We start from the raw sequence: 17,131 nt of genomic DNA, 5'->3' as shown, positions 1-17,131 counted from the left end.
GACGACGAAATTATAACTATTCACCCCGTAATTTCTACTAACCTAATTTCTGCATTACAGCTCTGTAAGAACTATTTTAGGTAACCACCAAAAATAAAACTAGTAACATGGCAACACCAGTGATTACGCTCCCTTGTTTTGACAGCCAATAATAATAGTTTTTGACAGCGAATTATTTTCGTCTCCGCTGTCGTCTTTCTGATTATTATTCGAATTATTATGATGCGTAATGTCTAATTTAGTATTCAGTGTACAATACAAAGATGAAATGATACATTATTAAGATGCCCGTATTTCACTGAAGTGACAATATATAATTAAACAATGGGTCAGGGAAAGAGCCAGTTTACCGAAGAGGAGTTGCAAGATTATCAGGTAACAATAATCAAAAAATACCCTCGTATTCTTAAAATAAAAAATTGTCTGGAAATCATTAATTATATATGTCCATTGATATTTCCAGGATTTGACATACTTCACAAAGAAGGAGGTGTTATTGTAAGTACTTTTAGCTTTATGTTGGCATTTTTCTTTCTATTGATGGTTTAATAGTTATACTCAATGCTTAGCATTGTGGTTTGCTAGGATGTCTGGTACTTAGTTCACAATTTGCTTATGTTCTACCAAGTAGAAGGCAGTCTTTTAAAGTTGCCCTGGTAACTCCTTTTTGGTCTAATAATAGCTTGTTTATATATCATTATAATATGAGTTTATATTAATTAATTAATTAGCTCCGTGAACGGTGCTTGCGAGATCGAGTGTAGTGTGTGCTCCAATTACTAAGTCCAAAATTGGCATATTTAGCCATTCAGCACTCATAGATAGCCCCGCATGCTGAAGTCAACATACTCGAGCGCGAATTGGGAGCTATAATTATATATCAAACACTGTACACCAAAGTTATCGTTGATTCATATTGAGACATATTTCCTCACACTAAATTTTGAGTTATTTTGAGCTAAAATGATGTTGAATGGAAGATTTAAAGAGCTTTTAAAGGTGAATTTTGGTTACTTATTTATTTTTTACAAAAATGATAATAATATTAGTATATAACCACTCACCGAGTTTTTTATGTCTATTGATTTCGAGACGTACATGAATTTTGGAGTAGCCAGATAACCACCATACAAATAAATATGTTTTTGAGAAAATGACACACGGAGGGGTGAATTTATGACGAATATCCTTGCAAAATATCTCTTCATATGTCTCAGTCGACAACATTATAGCCTGATTTTATTAGTTGTTATTAAATTTATTGTATTAAGCATTTTCTTACATTTTAATATGATTTAAATTTTCAGTGCTCACCAGAAATTTAAAGCGTTGGCCCCCGAAAGAGTTGGTCACAACAAAAATGCCAAATTACCCATGACTAAGATACTCCAGTATCCAGAACTGAAAGTGAATCCGTTTGGAGATCGAATTTGTAAAATATTCAGTTCCAGCCACGACGGAGATTGCACATTTGAAGATTTCTTGGATATGATGTCCGTGTTTAGTGAGAATGCTCCCAAGTCTGTCAAAGCGGAGCACGCATTCAGGATGTTTGGTAAATTTAATCATTCCCTTATTCTAATGTGCAAAGGCAAATAGCCGCAAGTTTACAGTAGTTTTGATATAAACGAGTTTATAGTTAACTTAAAATAAAGCTTTTTGCCAACACATGTATCAAATTAACACAATTTTGCGACGATTTGGATAATGAATATCGCGGTAAAGGAAAGAGATAGAGCAAAATCTGTGATTGTATATGATAGAGGCTAGTTATAAGAATGCTTTGAGCCATGTTATGCCAAATGCAACTTGAGTTACAGCTAGTGCCTTTACACAATAGTATTATTCGCAACATTTTTAGTGTGTCCAAATACTAGTTCACAGATTTGGGTTTTCTTCAGTTAGGAGTTGTTTTAATATAAGTATATTTTTTTGACATCTCTGATTAGATAAAAAATAATATGGAAGTCTGGGTATTTACAGGCTTATGACATGTTATAGACTGGTTAAAGGATCATTTTGAACATGTGCAATATTCACTACTCTACCCGTGATTGACAACCACACTATTAAATTTTTTGGAACTCCTAGGTATATGATCAATCTCATGACACAGTACATATGAGTTCACAACAGCCGTCTATGTTGGATTAAGAAAGCTTTTATTAAGCAGAGACCCGTTCATTTAGATGTATGGATCCGAACCCCAGATTATTTTCATTCACAACATATTGGGCGTGTCCACATACTTGTTCACACATCTGGATTTTCTACATTTCGTAGTTATTTTTACATTTGTTTGACATCTCAACATAGATGAAGGAGAATATGGAAATTTGGGTATTTACAGAGCTTATGACCTTATCATTCAATATTATTTCAGCTAATGTCAAAATATAAAAAAAAAAATAAAATAAAACCCTTATCCGCACCCAATGATGCATAGGGCACTGCGTCATATAAACGCAGTGTTATCTTGATCGTTTACACATGAAGGAAAGGTGATCAGCCCTCCGCTTCAGGTACCAATCCAGGGTAATAATATTGAATAAATATTACAGTGAAAAAATCACTTATATTTATTTTACCTTCCTTGGGAATCGAACCCGGGACCTCCAGAACGGTAGCCGAGAGTGCTGACCATTACACTACGGAGGCGTACTAATGTCAAAATATATTTCAATTAAATTACCGAAGGAATGTTTTGAGGTGGCAAACAAAAATCGGATGTAAAAACGTGGGTTGTCAGTGCAATGGTCGGATGATTCTGTCAATATTACAGGAAGGGAGTGTATAAGAGAGGCGTAGAACCATAAAGTGTGACTTATGGTTCTACGCCTCATGACTGGGACCTTCACCCAAAAGTGGATAAATAGAGGCCGGAAAAAATCTCCGAATCACCATATTAAATTGAAATCCTCAATCTTATTCAGTTGCAGATGTTTTTAAATAATAAGGGATGATAAATTCCTTGATCATGATTACAGATTGCTTAGCTTAGTAAAGCAATAGCCCGGATAGCTAAATGTTCCAGGTTTAAGTCCTGGAGTAGGTAGTTTTTTTTGGATACATGTAATCATTTTATATTCTTGTTAAAGAGAAAGATTTGTGTTTTTATTAAATACAGATATATTTCAATTTTATGCTATTTTTGTGGGCTTAAGCGGCTCATTATTAGAATTAAATATCAAATAAACATAACCGACACATTTTATTACTACAGGGTAAAGATATGTTTTAATTTTATGATACTTTTCTGATAGATTTTGATGGTGATGACATGTTGGGTGTGTCAGACTTGCGGCAGGTCATAGAGAGGTTATGTGGAGCAGCCCAGAGACTAAGTGAAATGGAAATGCAACATCTCATCCAGAATATACTGGAGGAAGCTGATCTTGATGATGATGGCGCTCTGTCCTTTGCAGAATTTGAGCACATCATTGATAAAAGCTCAGACTTTTCTCAGTAAGTATATACATTTTTATTTATTCAGCACTTAATCAGCAGATAGTTTATAGTATGTACCAAGGCTTTTTTTTTTAAACAAAAAAGGTCCCGGAACTCACTTCATGTCAAGGTTTTTACCAAAAAAAAAATAGTTCATTACAATGCCATTTTATGATTTTGACGAATCATATAAATATAGATTGTAATTACGTAAGCACAAACATTGTTTAGTCTAATTGATTTTGACAATTTAAGAAAAATAAATTTATCCGTGAAAAAAGGTGCCGGAACGCCGTTCCATCGTACTATGAAAAATAAAAGAACATGGGAATACTACTATACGTAATCAAAGGACCGTTTAAGTTTCCTTTTAAGTTTATACCACTTTCAATTGAATAAATATTTGAAACATATTTTTTATTAACTTAACTTAACAAAACTTAACTTCACTTAATAAAAACAATTATTACGAAACAAATTAAATAAAGCATATCCAATCATAACTACAGGCAAATTTGTTCTAAATAAAACAATTGGCGTAAAGTGCTTTTTTGTTATTATCATAAAAAGTTTTTTAGACAGATTTTACAAGATTAAAAAGTATCTTTCGAAATTTGGTCATGTAAATCTAAAAGTCTACCCCAATGCGAGCTTTTTTTTAAATACAGAGAAATATTTGTGTTTTTATTATTTACACAAATATTAAAATTTCATACTATTTATGTGAGCCTAAGCGGCTCATTATTAGAAATAGGTATCAAATTGTGATAAAGTGGGTTCGAACCGAGAAACTCTGACTTAAGAGGCCGTGACACTAACCATGGGACCACAACCCGACACCCATTAAAGACTATGAAAATTTCAACACTTAGATTAATTAAAACGCTTAACTACCATTTGTACTTGGTTGTCACTTTCATTTCCGCAGTCGGTCAATATTTACTACACAAAATGTTCTCAATCTCCAAGAACTTGTACTTCATTTGTTCACCTTATTGAAAACTAGAAATCGCCTTCTCTAATTCCACTCCTAGCGATCTAATTATAGGAACATAACTTAGGATAAACAATTGGTAATTTTTTTACAATCCTTTTTTCCAATTAGTATTGATACATGTATTCAATTTATGTAAAATTTTGCATTTGTTTGTTTCAGTGCATTCAGAATTCGGTTGTAATGATATAAAAGGAAAACTGTAATACTCCACCCATTGAAACTCAGCAACTATTTATTATAGTATTATTAGCTATGTGTAATTTATTTATGAAATAAATGCATTTATGTTATTGCCAAGATATGAATAAAGTGTTTGTAATGTATTGAAAAGTTTTATTTACCTCTGTAAATTTTATTGGTTTTTGTACACATCTCTCTCTTACCATTATCCGCACCTAATGGTGCACAGGGCAACACATGTGTTACCTTGATTGTTAAATACATGAAGGAAAGGTGATCTGGCCAGTGCTTATAAGTGCAGGGCAATATTAAATAAATATTAGAGTGAAAAATCACTTGCATTTATTTTGACCCCCTTAGGAGTCGAACACAGGACATCCAGCACAGTAGCCAAACGCGCTAAATACTACGCAATCGAGGCGGATATATTGGCTGTCCAAAATTGAAAATAAAACTTTTAAAACATACCACATTTGGAGATCATAAATAATACAAAGTGCAAATATACTTAGTTTTTTGTCATTCACTGTGGCATCACCAAGAGGCAGACAGTATATATATATATTGTAAGTACTTATGTAATTATATCTATATGTGTATAATTTTATCGTAAATAAAGCTTTTAAGTAAAACAATTTCTTAGGTGGACCAAATTCATTTATTAGTTTACGAGCACCATTTCAAGGTATAAAATTTGTTCTGTACAATGATGGAACGATATTTATATGTATGAATTATAATTGATTTGTGACAAAATTTTGAGAACATTTCAACCTTTGATATGCTGCAGATTATTTATGCTACAGTCCATGTAACAAATGTTTTGACAAAACTGTTACATGGTATAATCATATTAAAACCTCTTACTTTATTTAGATTTTTTGACCATCAAATATGCGCAATGATTATATGTTAAAAATAAACCAAACAGATAAGAACTTCCAACTGTTAGAATACAGTACGGTTTTAAAGGTGGAAACTGATCAGAGCATTTTGTCGAAACGTAGCGTCGTAACATCGCTCGCGGCGAGCATCAGCGAGCATCCAAAACTATGGATGGAGCCCTCGGCTCGGTGTACTGACTGCCTGAATGCTCGCATTGTAACGTGTTATGTTACGACGAAATGCTCCGGTCAGTTTCCACCTTAAGGGATGGCATTTTTCCGGGTGTTAAAACTGTGTATCACAATAATTCTTGTGATTCTTAAGAATATGACAAAGAAGTTTTAATAAGATTACAGTAACAAAATAATGATTGGGTATTATCACTCAGGGGATTATCAGATTTAACATACTCTATATGTAAACGGATTTTTTAGATTATAAAAAAAAATTCTTTCACCATTTTCTCTAACATAATTATTAAAAAATCAAATGTAGCAATTTCATACAAGTGTAGTATGGTAACAATGCCTTTAAAACCAGTGCTAAAATTATTTCATTCCTGCTAATTTCTGTTCCTCATACTACATGCTTGCAACGGAAGTCACAAGAATATTGAGAATTTTTTTCAATCTACATATATAGATTGTAAGGCTTCATTAAATTATCTTGAAAATTGGATATTTTTTTTAACTTGTAAAGATATCACACTTGACTTAATTCCGATTTCTTCTGATTATGAATTTTTCTTTATTTATTGTTTCGGCATTAACTTTGTGGTAAGACATGTTACAATGATTAAAGAAAACACTTGTTTTTTACCACATGAGTTTTATTATTGCCTACATGTTTCAGAAGTTAAACTTCCATCATTCAGGTCTGTATAATAACTATTATTATTATTATGTTACTATACAGACCTGAATGAAGGAAGTTTAACTTCTGAAACATGTAGTCAATAATAAAACTCAAGTGGTAAAAAACAAGTGTTTTCTTTAATCATTATAACATGAATTTTTCTAATGAAAAAACGAGTGATAATACCGTATAATGCCCACGTAAAGGTTGGAAAGTATTTAAAAGTAGGATAATTAAGACTTAAATTAAAACCTAGTTAAAATTAAGACTGCAGATATCCTGGCAACTTCATGCGCATGAAAATCCAAGTTGTGAAAAAGGATAGAAGAATACAGATGAATCCGACTGAAATCAGGAGTATCCTGTTGAGTTTGGGTGTGGAGGGGTTGTGTGTGCGGTCCAGGATAATGAAGCCAAGTCCTCCCATGGAGAAGAGGAAGCTGGACGCGAGGCCCTCCATGATGTACTGCCCGTTGACCCTGTTGGGCATGAAGGCCACCGGCCTGGAGTGGCCGTGCTCATCTGTAGTTGAACCGACACTCGGAGGCTCCACTATGACATCAAATATTATTCCTACAAAGGAAGAAATAATTTATTTTTTATATTAAAAGCATTGATAACTTTATGGTATGGTAATAAAAAAACTCCTTATTGTCATGACATCAAATTTTATTCCTACAAAGGAAGAAATAATTTATTTTGTATTTTAAAAGCATTGATAACTTTTTGGTATGGTAATAAAAAACTTCTTATAATCTGTTCTTCACTTTGTGTAATACCACTTTTAGAAACACTTATTTGATAATTATATTTTAAATCGTAATAATTTTATTTTAATGACCTGATGATAGAATGATTTTCCGAAACCGGTAGTAACGAATAAGTGTTTAAAAAGTGGCATTACACAAAGTGAACAATGGATGATAAGGAGATTGAAGAAACAATTCTCTACATAACGCAAATAAGTAAAAGGTGAGGACTAATAATAATAAGAAAAGAAATACATATTACTGGTAAAAAAGCATATTGATTTTTAGGTATGTTTATCATCAAACCCTTATCCGCACCCCAATGATGCATAGGGCACTGAATCATATAAAGACAGTGTTATCTTGATTGTTAATACATGAAGGAAAGGTGATCAGCCCTCCGCTTCAGGTACCAGTCCAGGGTAATATTAAATAAATAATAGAGTGAGAAAATCACTTGTATTTATTTGACCCCCCCTTAGGAATCGAACCCGGGACCTCCAGAACGGTAGCCGAGCGTGCTGATCATTACACTACGGAGGCGGACATAAGGTATATTTAGGATGCAAAATCCTAGAATGAATAATATACCCTTCTTCAGTTTTAATCACTGTTTTTCTTTTTTATCGGTACCTACTGTAACCATTTAGGTGCGGCAATTGATTTTTCAAATTTCTAGTGTCAATAATACACGACAAAATAAACCTTTATATTTGTATAAACACTGTGTCACATTACGTTTGCATAAAACCATGTAATAAGTGGCCGTTTGAGAAAAAAAATTACATATTTACAAAATTACATACATACAAAAGTATTCCACTAATTAATGAAACAAAAGTAAAAAATATTCAGGATATAAAAAATAAAATGGTATTTAAAGAAATTGATATGACACACCTTAAGCTAGTACTAAAAAATACAATATCAAAATCAAGTCCGGATGGATTAACAATTAAAATAATAAGAGACATATTACCGAAAATTGGAAAGCATCTACTTAACATAATAAACGAATCGTTACTAAAAGGGAAATTCCCAAACACATGGAAAACATCGATGGTAATCCCTATACCAAAAGTGGTGAATACAAAAAAGTGTGAAGAATTTAGGCCAATTAACATGTTACCGAAATATGAACAAATTTTGGAAATAGTAATAAAAATACAATTGATTGAATATTTAGAAAAAAAATAAATTACTTTGTCAGGAACAATCAGGTTTTAGAAACAACAACTCGTGTGAATCTGCAATTAATATTGTCATTGATACTTGGAAAAGGGAAATGGATAAAAATATGTATGTTTTAGCTGTGTTTTTGGACTTCAAAAGGGCGTTTGAAACAATAGATCGAAAAAAATTACTACAAAAACTTGAAATAATAGGACTCTCAAATGAGGCCCTCAATTTATTCAAAGAATATCTTCAAGGAAGAAAACAAGTAACTAAAATAGAAAACAAAATATCTGAACCTTTGGAGAATAATTTAGGAGTTCCCCAAGGATCAGTTCTAGGACCAATTTTATTTATAATATATATAAACGACATCACAAATATAATAAAACACTGCAAACTACAATTATTTGCCGATGATACATTAATATATATAGCGGGAGAAAATTATACAGAGACTTTACAAAAATTAAACGAGGACTTAAACAGAATATCCGAGTGGCTCAAAATTAATAAACTTAAGCTTAATGTTGGAAAAACAAAATACATGGAGTTAGGAAGAAGAAAGCCAAACCCAAGGATGAATATATTTATTAATAATGAAACCATAGAAAAGGTTGATGAAATGAAATATTTGGGCATAATACTAGATTCAAAATTGACATTAAATGCAAATTTTGAACACGTTAATAAAAAAATATCAAAAAAAATATTTTTCCTTAGTAGATTAAGGAATAAATTAAATAAAGATACTGCAGAACTAATTTACAAAACAATCATTCTTCCACACATAGATTACTGCTCAACAGTGTTATTTTTAGCAAACGAAGGAAATCTAAATAAACTAGAAATTGCACAAAATAGGGCGATGAGAATAGTTCTTGGGAAGAATAAATATAGCAATGTAAAAGGAATGAGAGATGAACTAAAATGGTTATCTGTAAGAAGAAGACTTAAATTTAATATGTTGATATTTGTACATAAATTTTTTCACGATAAGTTGCCAAAATATTTTAAGGATAAAGTTGTCTTAAACAAAAATTGTCACGAATATGCTACTAGACAAAAGGATAAAATAAGACTACCATTATTGAAAAGAGCTGAGTCGCAAAATTGCTTGATGTATAAGGGTTTAAAAATGTATGATGAGATGCCTGAATGTATGAAGAATGAAAAGTGTCTGAAAGAATTTAAAAATAAATGTCTAAGTTACTGTAAGGAAATGTAAATATATAAAGATGATGTAAATGTATATAATAGTTTATATTAGTTTTAATATAAGCTAACTTAAGAAATAAATAAAAAAAAATAAAAAAATATGAAACTTATATAATAATGCAAAATTCTTTTAACTATCACATATTACATAAACACCCCGCATTTCCCTCAGCGTTAAAAACAATTAAAAATAACACAGTAAATGTTATAAAAGTTAACTGATAGATTCTATTTAAAATTAAATAAAACACTTTTATATTCTCATCTATGTACTTGAATAAAAATTTGCCATGGAAAAGAATTAGAAATGTATTGCTTCTCTCTCATAAGATCATTTTAAAGATTATATAGATGATCTTATAGAGATCAAATATATATCAGGGCTTGCTTACCTACCTCATACAAATACTGAATATAAGCACTAACTGTTTTGTGATAACTTTATGATACTGCCACATTTACTCATACAAAAATACGTAGTGCAGTTGGAATCAAGTACATACTTGGATGTGCATTTCAGGGTTAGCAATGTTTTTACAATTAAAACAAAAGTGTGTTTGGGAAACAAAGCTGGATGTTTTTTACTTTACATGAATAAATTTAAAGCAAGAATTTCAATCATCATAACAATTTGTGCTACACATTTGAGTTTACAAATAATATTTCCGCTAAAATACCGGCATACTAACCTCCGGTTACCAAAAAGTAAGAAACCAACACAAATGAAAACATAACCATGGCCGAAGGTTGCTGGAACCATGACGGTCGTTTAATTTTTATATTTGGAACTTCTAAAACTTTATAAGGAAGCGCATATATCGTCTCCATTGTATTTATTTAATTAATCTTAAAAACGAACACAATTTTTAAAGATGCAATAACGTCAAAACTTATCCGACGTGTCACTGACTTTTCATCTATGCATTTGTGTTGAGTTTGATTGAGTTGTTTTGTCTATGGCTTTGCATATATTTTTATTGTATTGGGCCACACACATGATATTAAATTATTCCATGGACAGACAGGCATGTAAAGATTCAAGAGGTGCAAAAATGTATTTAATGTACAAATTGAACTTAAATTTTTTCAATCAACCATATAATTCATGTTTGGAATGATCTTTCCAAGAAATAAATAAAATAAAAACAACCTACACAATGATTTACTAAGTTCCGACATGATATGGAGCCCTTGAATTGAGATATTTCTATAATCTAGCCGTTCGTATCAACTGTGAAGTACACGTCAGTTTACGAATTTTCTTTGGAGTTTTGTTTGCGCTATTTGTTTTAAATAATAAATCCAATTTTAAAGGAAAATGTTATTGCATTTTCATTGTAAATATTTTCCATCATGGGTTTCGGGAAATGGAAATTTTACGAGTTTGTAATTTTGCTAAATATTCTGTCAAGGTATGGTTTATTTTGACAAATATATCGTAAAACTTCATAACCTAGGTACGATGAATGAATTTCCGATTAATTTATTTGTCTGTATTGATTTCAGCTGTATTTTATTTGCATTGGTGTCTACGCAAGTGATATCGCCAGTGGATAGTGTTAATTTAACGAATGATCATATTCAGAGTGAATTAGAAGATCGAACGTTCCTTCCTGAAGGTGACAAGGCTTTTCATGAGGAAATCGCAGTAAAGGCAGCTGAGTCAGACAAAGTTCATGAACACATAGAGAAAAAACCTATTTCGGACGCAATCGGATCACAAGAATTTATATTTACCGAAGTTCTATCTCAAAAATCGGCAGTTGTTAATGGAGGGTGAGTACTTATTGATCTATAATATTTTGTAGTTTATAAAACAAATACTACTATTTTAAACCCAAGTTTTTCATAGCTCATCAGTGTCTCTTTCGCTTCTTTTTCTCCTGTAATTGTAGAATGAAACACAATTTTGACATTCCTATTATTTGTAAAAAAAAAAAACTGTTTAGAAGTGGAAAAAACGTATGTATTAAATTATTTAAAAATTTATCGATAATAGACCAATGTATACTTCATATGTATTTAGTATTTCAAGATCCACATCAGGATTTTATGAAATAAAAATTGTACATGAATAATAAATGAACAATAAATAATATATACTAGAAAGGCAAATCTGTGAGTAATATTAAAAAAAATATGCAAACGAAAAACGAATAAAATCAGTGATCAACAAACAAATCAGAAATAAAGATAGCTGTTTTTTTTTATAAATATTTTTTAAGGCCTTGAATACTAATATGGGATGATTGAACTCTAAATATATATTGATTTTATTTTTCAAATAGGGTAACTGTTTAGGTACTGGCCCATTGACAATCACTGACCACTTTTTGAGGCAATATTAAATTCTGACTCCTGGATTATTTATTTTAATTTTAAATCCTGTGAAACGAGGGCCTAAACATTTTACAATATTATGTATTATATATTATTTTTATTTTAATCCATTAAAAAATGTTGTAATAAAATATAAAAGTTTACTTTCTGCAGGGAAGTGGCGTGATGGTTAGTAAGTTATAAGTTCATATTTAAAATAATAAAACAATCATAAATACAGTTATTTTAAAAAAATCTAAGAGACAATTTGTTTAAAATTATTACTATAAATTTATAATATAGTAACAATTAATGCGTAGTATAGTAAGTAGGCATTTCGATAAGATTCCCAGAATGGAACCAATACTATCATAAATACATCAAAATTCTAATATTTCCATATACAGATTATCAATATGGATAGCGAGTTTATATAAGCATGTCGATATTTAAACTTACCTTGAGTATAAATGAATTCAGATTAATCTTCATTTTGAAGGTTAATTATGTAGTTGCAAAATTAGAAGAATCTCCATTTAAGAAATTTCAGAGATATTCGTAAAACCTCTCAACCCATTTATGCTACTCGTCTTCGAACTTCGAACCATCATTATGTCGTCAATTTACTAATTTTTTAGCATACATACAGCCTTCCATACAGGCAAAAAAACGCAGTGTCTATCCCAACTTACCCGCCTGACATTTAAAAATGCAACCAGTACCTGCCCTACCTTACTAAGTACCAGTTTACCTTACTGCCTACATCGACTGCCTACTCTAGTAAGTAGTACCTAGCTTACCTTACTACCTACCTCTACTGCCTATCTTAATTAATTCTCTGCGCACGCCACTGGGTATAGCGTGTTTTTGACATTTGCGGAGCGTAACAATTTTTTTTCTGGTTTCTTATTGTAATAAATTTAGTAGAAACATGATTTTTTTGCTATATTAAGAACATATTCGCTAACACAGAATTCATGCCACCGGAGACCACCGGAGAGGTCACATTTCTGTTCACGCCCGATTTATTAAAATAATGTATATTAGATTTTTTGTTTGTTTTTTAGAATATATAGAAATATATTATTTTCCTTTTTTTGAACTCCTTACCTTTTAATAACTCTTTTCCTTTCAAAACCATATAATTATTTCGTAGAAAAACTATTTTTTTCAATGCGTAAAATCAATTGCGTAAAATGTTACCTGGATTTAGAGAAAATTTAGTTGCGACTTGACGAATGCTGGGCCTTAAGAAAGGAATCAGTTTTATCTTATTTTAGTATCGCTTATTCGTTACAAGGTCAATTTTAAACAGGTCTCGTGAATACGCCTATATTGTGTTATCTTTATCCTGGCACCAATAATTTGTTTTTCGATTTAAGTTGATAATTTGATTACTCTGTTGGCACTCGTAATGTAATGTATATTTCGATGTCAAATTAATTTGAGTAAATATTTTATCTTATGCGTTGTTAGCAATAATTAATCAAAGGAATATTATGTCGAGTGTTCGGATTGCGGCCTCTGTGAAATGATTTCTTTTGAGTGCCAACTTGATTTGGTGTGTTTCCATAACGAGCTTTGCAGTTGTGTTTGGTTTCATCATCATCGTCATCATATCAGCCGGTTGAGGTCCACTGCTGGACATAGGCCTCCCCCTTCCGCCTCGACTCCTCCCGATCCTGCGCCGTCCCCATCCACTGTCTTCCAGCAAACTTCCTGATGTCGTCCACCCATCTCATCGGTGGACGTCCTTGAGGCCTCTGGTTCCTCGGTCTCCACACCATAACGCGTTTCGTCCATCTGTCGTCGGTCATTCTGGCTATGTGACCGGCCCATTTCCACTTCAGTCAAGCAATTCGCTCTACCACGTCACAGACCTGTGTCTGGCGTCGGATCCAATCGTTCCTTTTTCTGTCTCTTAATGTTATTCCAAGCATAATTCGCTCCATGCTCCTCTGTGCAACTTACAACTTATGGGAGGATTGCTTGGTCAGAGTCATTGATTCCGCGCCATAGGTTAGGACGGGTAGAATGCATTGGTTATACAATCGAGTCTTGAGTGAGTTGGGAATGGAGCTTCGGAATGTGGAATTAAGCTTTCCAAAAGCCACCAAAGAGAGATTTATCCTTCTATCCACCTCGCTGGTCTGGTTTGGTTTCATAATAATGTGTATAACCAAACATTACAAAAACATGCGTGAGACTCTCGCGCGTTAGAAATGAAACTTTTTAGGTTCTAGAAATACAATGGATGATTTTATGCATTGTTCTCTTTGCATTTGTTTGAGATTGTATTATTTCAGGATTCGTAAATGGTTGTGTGAAATTTAAAAAAAAACTCTTAATTAAATGAAGTATTTATTTTATTCATCATTAATTCATACTCTAAGAAAAGAATTAAGGGTTTATGCAGTGGCGTGCACAGATAATTAATTAGGGTATGCAGTAGATGTTGGTAGTAAGGTAAGCTGGTACTAATTAGTAAGGTAGGGTAGGTACTGATTGCGACACGCAGCGCAAGTTATGTCACGCGGGTAAGATAGGATAGGCACTGCTTTTCTGCCTTCAAAAAAGTTTCACTTCGAAAATAAAATAAAAATATGTTTTTTTCTGCCACTCTACTGTAATATTTTATTAATGCGTACTTGGGAGAGTTTTTATTTATTCATCAAATAATTTATTCTGGTTTTCTACGGTTAAACATTCTTGTCCATTATTTTTAGAATTTTAAAATGTCTATTTTACGTACGTCTGTTTTCATATTTGCGACACGGTAAATATCTAATAAAGAACTGTCTTATAGCATGCAAAAATAAAAATCTAAATACCTCGGTTTGAAAAAAAAAACGCTTAACAATTTATTTGAGTCTTATGAATGGCAATGATTTATACAGATTTATATTAAAAGTATGTGAAAGATGGCAGAAATTACATAATCAAAAACACATAAAAATATCGCTAATTAGAATAAATTATAATGGAATCCACACAAAAACCAAGGTTATCTTGATCTTAAATGATACAAATATATTAACAAACCTTTTTATTTTATTATTTCATTATTACGTACTTGCTGTACCCGGCCGCGCGTTTCTGTGGCTCAGTCTGGTTAAATGTAAAATAAGGAAATAGAAACACACACACATTCCGAATTTGTATAATTTCGCAATGCTGGTGAAGCATTGAAAATAAAAAATAAAAAATTATTAAACGACAATGCAACCAAAAACATTAAAATGCTAAATATCAATAACTGCCAAGAAGCACGCTGTCCGCCGTGGACAAATTTTAGTATTTCGTATGTTGCTGTGCATTCTATAGATGGCGCTGCCATTGCGGTCAAAAAGCTATTTAAAACGAAACAATTTCAATCTGTCTCAGGTAAAAACACCTGACACAGGGATACTATTGTAAAACACGCACGTATTTAAATGTATGTATGTTTTTATTTATAAAGGTTTTGAAAAAAAAAACTCGATTTAAAAGTAGGTACTTTGAAATGTATACAATATTCACAACATTTTGAGTGTGTCCAAATACTTGTTCACAAAATCTGGATTATCTCCAATTACAGGAGTTATTTTCATATTATTTTTTGACATCTCATCAAAGATGAAGAAGAATATGGAAGTCTGGGCATTTACGGGGCTTACGACCGTCATAGGCTGGTTTAAGTGATCACTTTACACACGTGTAACATTCACCAATTCTACCCATTATTGACAACCACACTACTCAAATTCTTGGAAGTTCTATATATATGAACCAATTTATTCATGAACAAGGTTTCTAAATTGGTTCATATATATAGAACTTTCAAGAATTTGAGTTGTGTGGTTGTCAATAATGGGTAGAATTGGTGAATGTTACACGTGTGTAAAGTGATCACTTAAACCAGCCTATGACGGTCGTAAGCCCCGAAAATGCCCAGACTTCCATATTCTTCTTCATCTTTGATGAGATGTCAAAAAATAATATACAATATTCAATGCTATTCTATTATTTAAAAATATGTCATTCTGTCCAGAGAGGTTGCCAAAATTTAATGACGCATGCAGGAATTACAAAACAAAATTTCCCGCATCGCTTAAATCGTATACCGCCCTGATATTTTTCACTTTTTCCTTATTTATTTTGTAAAACTTTTAATAAAGTAATAAATGTATGTTTTTTATAAGGTGTGGAAAAACTTGAACTGTGTGTTTTAAATTGTATTTCCTTAGTCATTTTTTATGTAGCTGTTTTAAAAACGTTTCTATTTTATCATTTTTCTTTTGGAAAGCTCTTTCATTTCCTTTTAAATTGTTTAAGTTCACGTCATTTAATTAAAAACAATTATCTAAGTAATCTTCTCGTCGTTCAAACGAATTTCTATATTGAAAATCATATCTTATAATAATAACTCTCTCTTCCTGAACCAATTAAAATGAGTCGAAGGTCACCAGATAAAAGAAAGGTTACTTGACTTGTTTTACGCAATTCCGGACCCGCCTCTAAATATAGACATTATATATATTTATGTATACATACATATATATATATATATATATATATATATATATATATATATATATATATATATATATATATATATATGTCCGCCTCCGCAGTGTAATGGTCAGCACGCTCGGTTACCGTTCTGGAAGTCCCGGGTTCGATTCCCAGGAGGGGTCAAATAAATATAAGTGATTTTTTCACTGTTATATTTATTCATTTTACCCTGGACTGGTACCTGAAGCGGAGGGCTGATCACCTTTCCTTCACGTGTAAACGATCAAGATAACACTGCGTTTATATGAAGCAGTGCCCTATGCACCATTGGGGTGTGGATAAGGGTTTTATTATTTTTATTCATTTGTATGTATATCTGGCTAAATATTTATAAAAATAATAATTTTATTCCTGTCTGACTAAGCAGTGGATGCAATACTTAGTCAGTTATATTTTATTACAAAACATATTAAATAAAATTAAAATAATATAAAATAAATATAAAAAATAATGTAAAAACATAATTACCTAATTACATTATAGCATAATTTATAATCAATAAATCGTATTTGAGAGATTGGCGTTACAATGAATTTTCGAAAGATTCTTGATCTTTTGAACGTGTCTACTATATGATACAGATTTCAGTTTTATTTGTCGACTAAAAAGTGGCACACACAAATTGGTCCAATTTAACCCGGCACAATTGAACCAAATAAAAATATTGATTCATCATGGAACATACGCATCGCGCTTATTTTGCACTGTAATCGTTCGCAAGAGTTTTTTTTACGTTCATATTAATTATCATAGA

The 17,131-nt window shown here is 31.7% G+C and overlaps 3 protein-coding genes and 1 non-coding gene across 5 annotated transcripts in view; 2 read left to right on the top strand and 2 right to left on the bottom strand.

Annotated features, from left to right (window-relative positions):
- The first annotated feature begins 140 nt into the window (after positions 1–140).
- Positions 141–4,774, top strand: LOC148310398 (calcium and integrin-binding protein 1-like). Its single transcript, XM_088258500.1, has 5 exons — positions 141–375; positions 464–498; positions 1,308–1,555; positions 3,264–3,465; positions 4,604–4,774. The coding sequence occupies exons 1-5, from the start codon at positions 325–327 to the stop codon at positions 4,623–4,625; spliced, it is 558 nt and encodes a 185-aa protein (XP_088114626.1). The 5' UTR covers positions 141–324; the 3' UTR covers positions 4,626–4,774.
- Positions 4,775–5,259: 485 nt separating this feature from the next.
- Positions 5,260–10,414, bottom strand: LOC148310396 (oligosaccharyltransferase complex subunit ostc-A). 2 transcript variants are annotated; one of them, XM_088258501.1, is made up of 2 exons: positions 10,194–10,411; positions 5,260–6,937 (listed from the first exon to the last, which is right to left on the bottom strand). In XM_088258501.1, the coding sequence occupies exons 1-2, from the start codon at positions 10,330–10,332 to the stop codon at positions 6,627–6,629; spliced, it is 450 nt and encodes a 149-aa protein (XP_088114627.1). In that variant the 5' UTR covers positions 10,333–10,411; the 3' UTR covers positions 5,260–6,626. The 2 variants fall into 2 exon arrangements, with proteins under 2 accessions (XP_088114627.1, XP_088114628.1); XM_088258502.1 differs by having other exon boundaries at positions 6,485–6,937; positions 10,204–10,414.
- LOC148310397 (small nucleolar RNA SNORD36) lies at positions 10,055–10,134 on the bottom strand. Its single transcript, XR_015837410.1, has one exon. It is a non-coding gene; the product is annotated as a small nucleolar RNA SNORD36 (small nucleolar RNA).
- Positions 10,415–10,751: 337 nt separating the features above from the next.
- LOC148310395 (SUN domain-containing ossification factor) overlaps positions 10,752–17,131 on the top strand; it is a 58,951-nt gene continuing 52,571 nt past the window's right edge. The window contains exons 1-2 of the mRNA XM_088258539.1: positions 10,752–10,916; positions 11,011–11,280. Coding sequence (XP_088114665.1) covers positions 10,858–10,916; positions 11,011–11,280 — 329 coding nt within the window. The 5' untranslated portion in view covers positions 10,752–10,857. The remainder of the gene's footprint in view (positions 10,917–11,010; positions 11,281–17,131) is intronic.

Source organism: Brachycentrus maculatus, unplaced genomic scaffold (genome assembly GCF_059751285.1).
Source record: "Brachycentrus maculatus isolate JH-2025_06_01 unplaced genomic scaffold, ASM5975128v1 h1tg000097l, whole genome shotgun sequence".
Classification (NCBI taxonomy): Eukaryota; Metazoa; Arthropoda; class Insecta; order Trichoptera; family Brachycentridae; genus Brachycentrus; species Brachycentrus maculatus.
The sequence above is the reverse complement of the archived record's forward strand: the minus strand, read 5'-3'. Positions and strand labels throughout refer to the sequence as shown.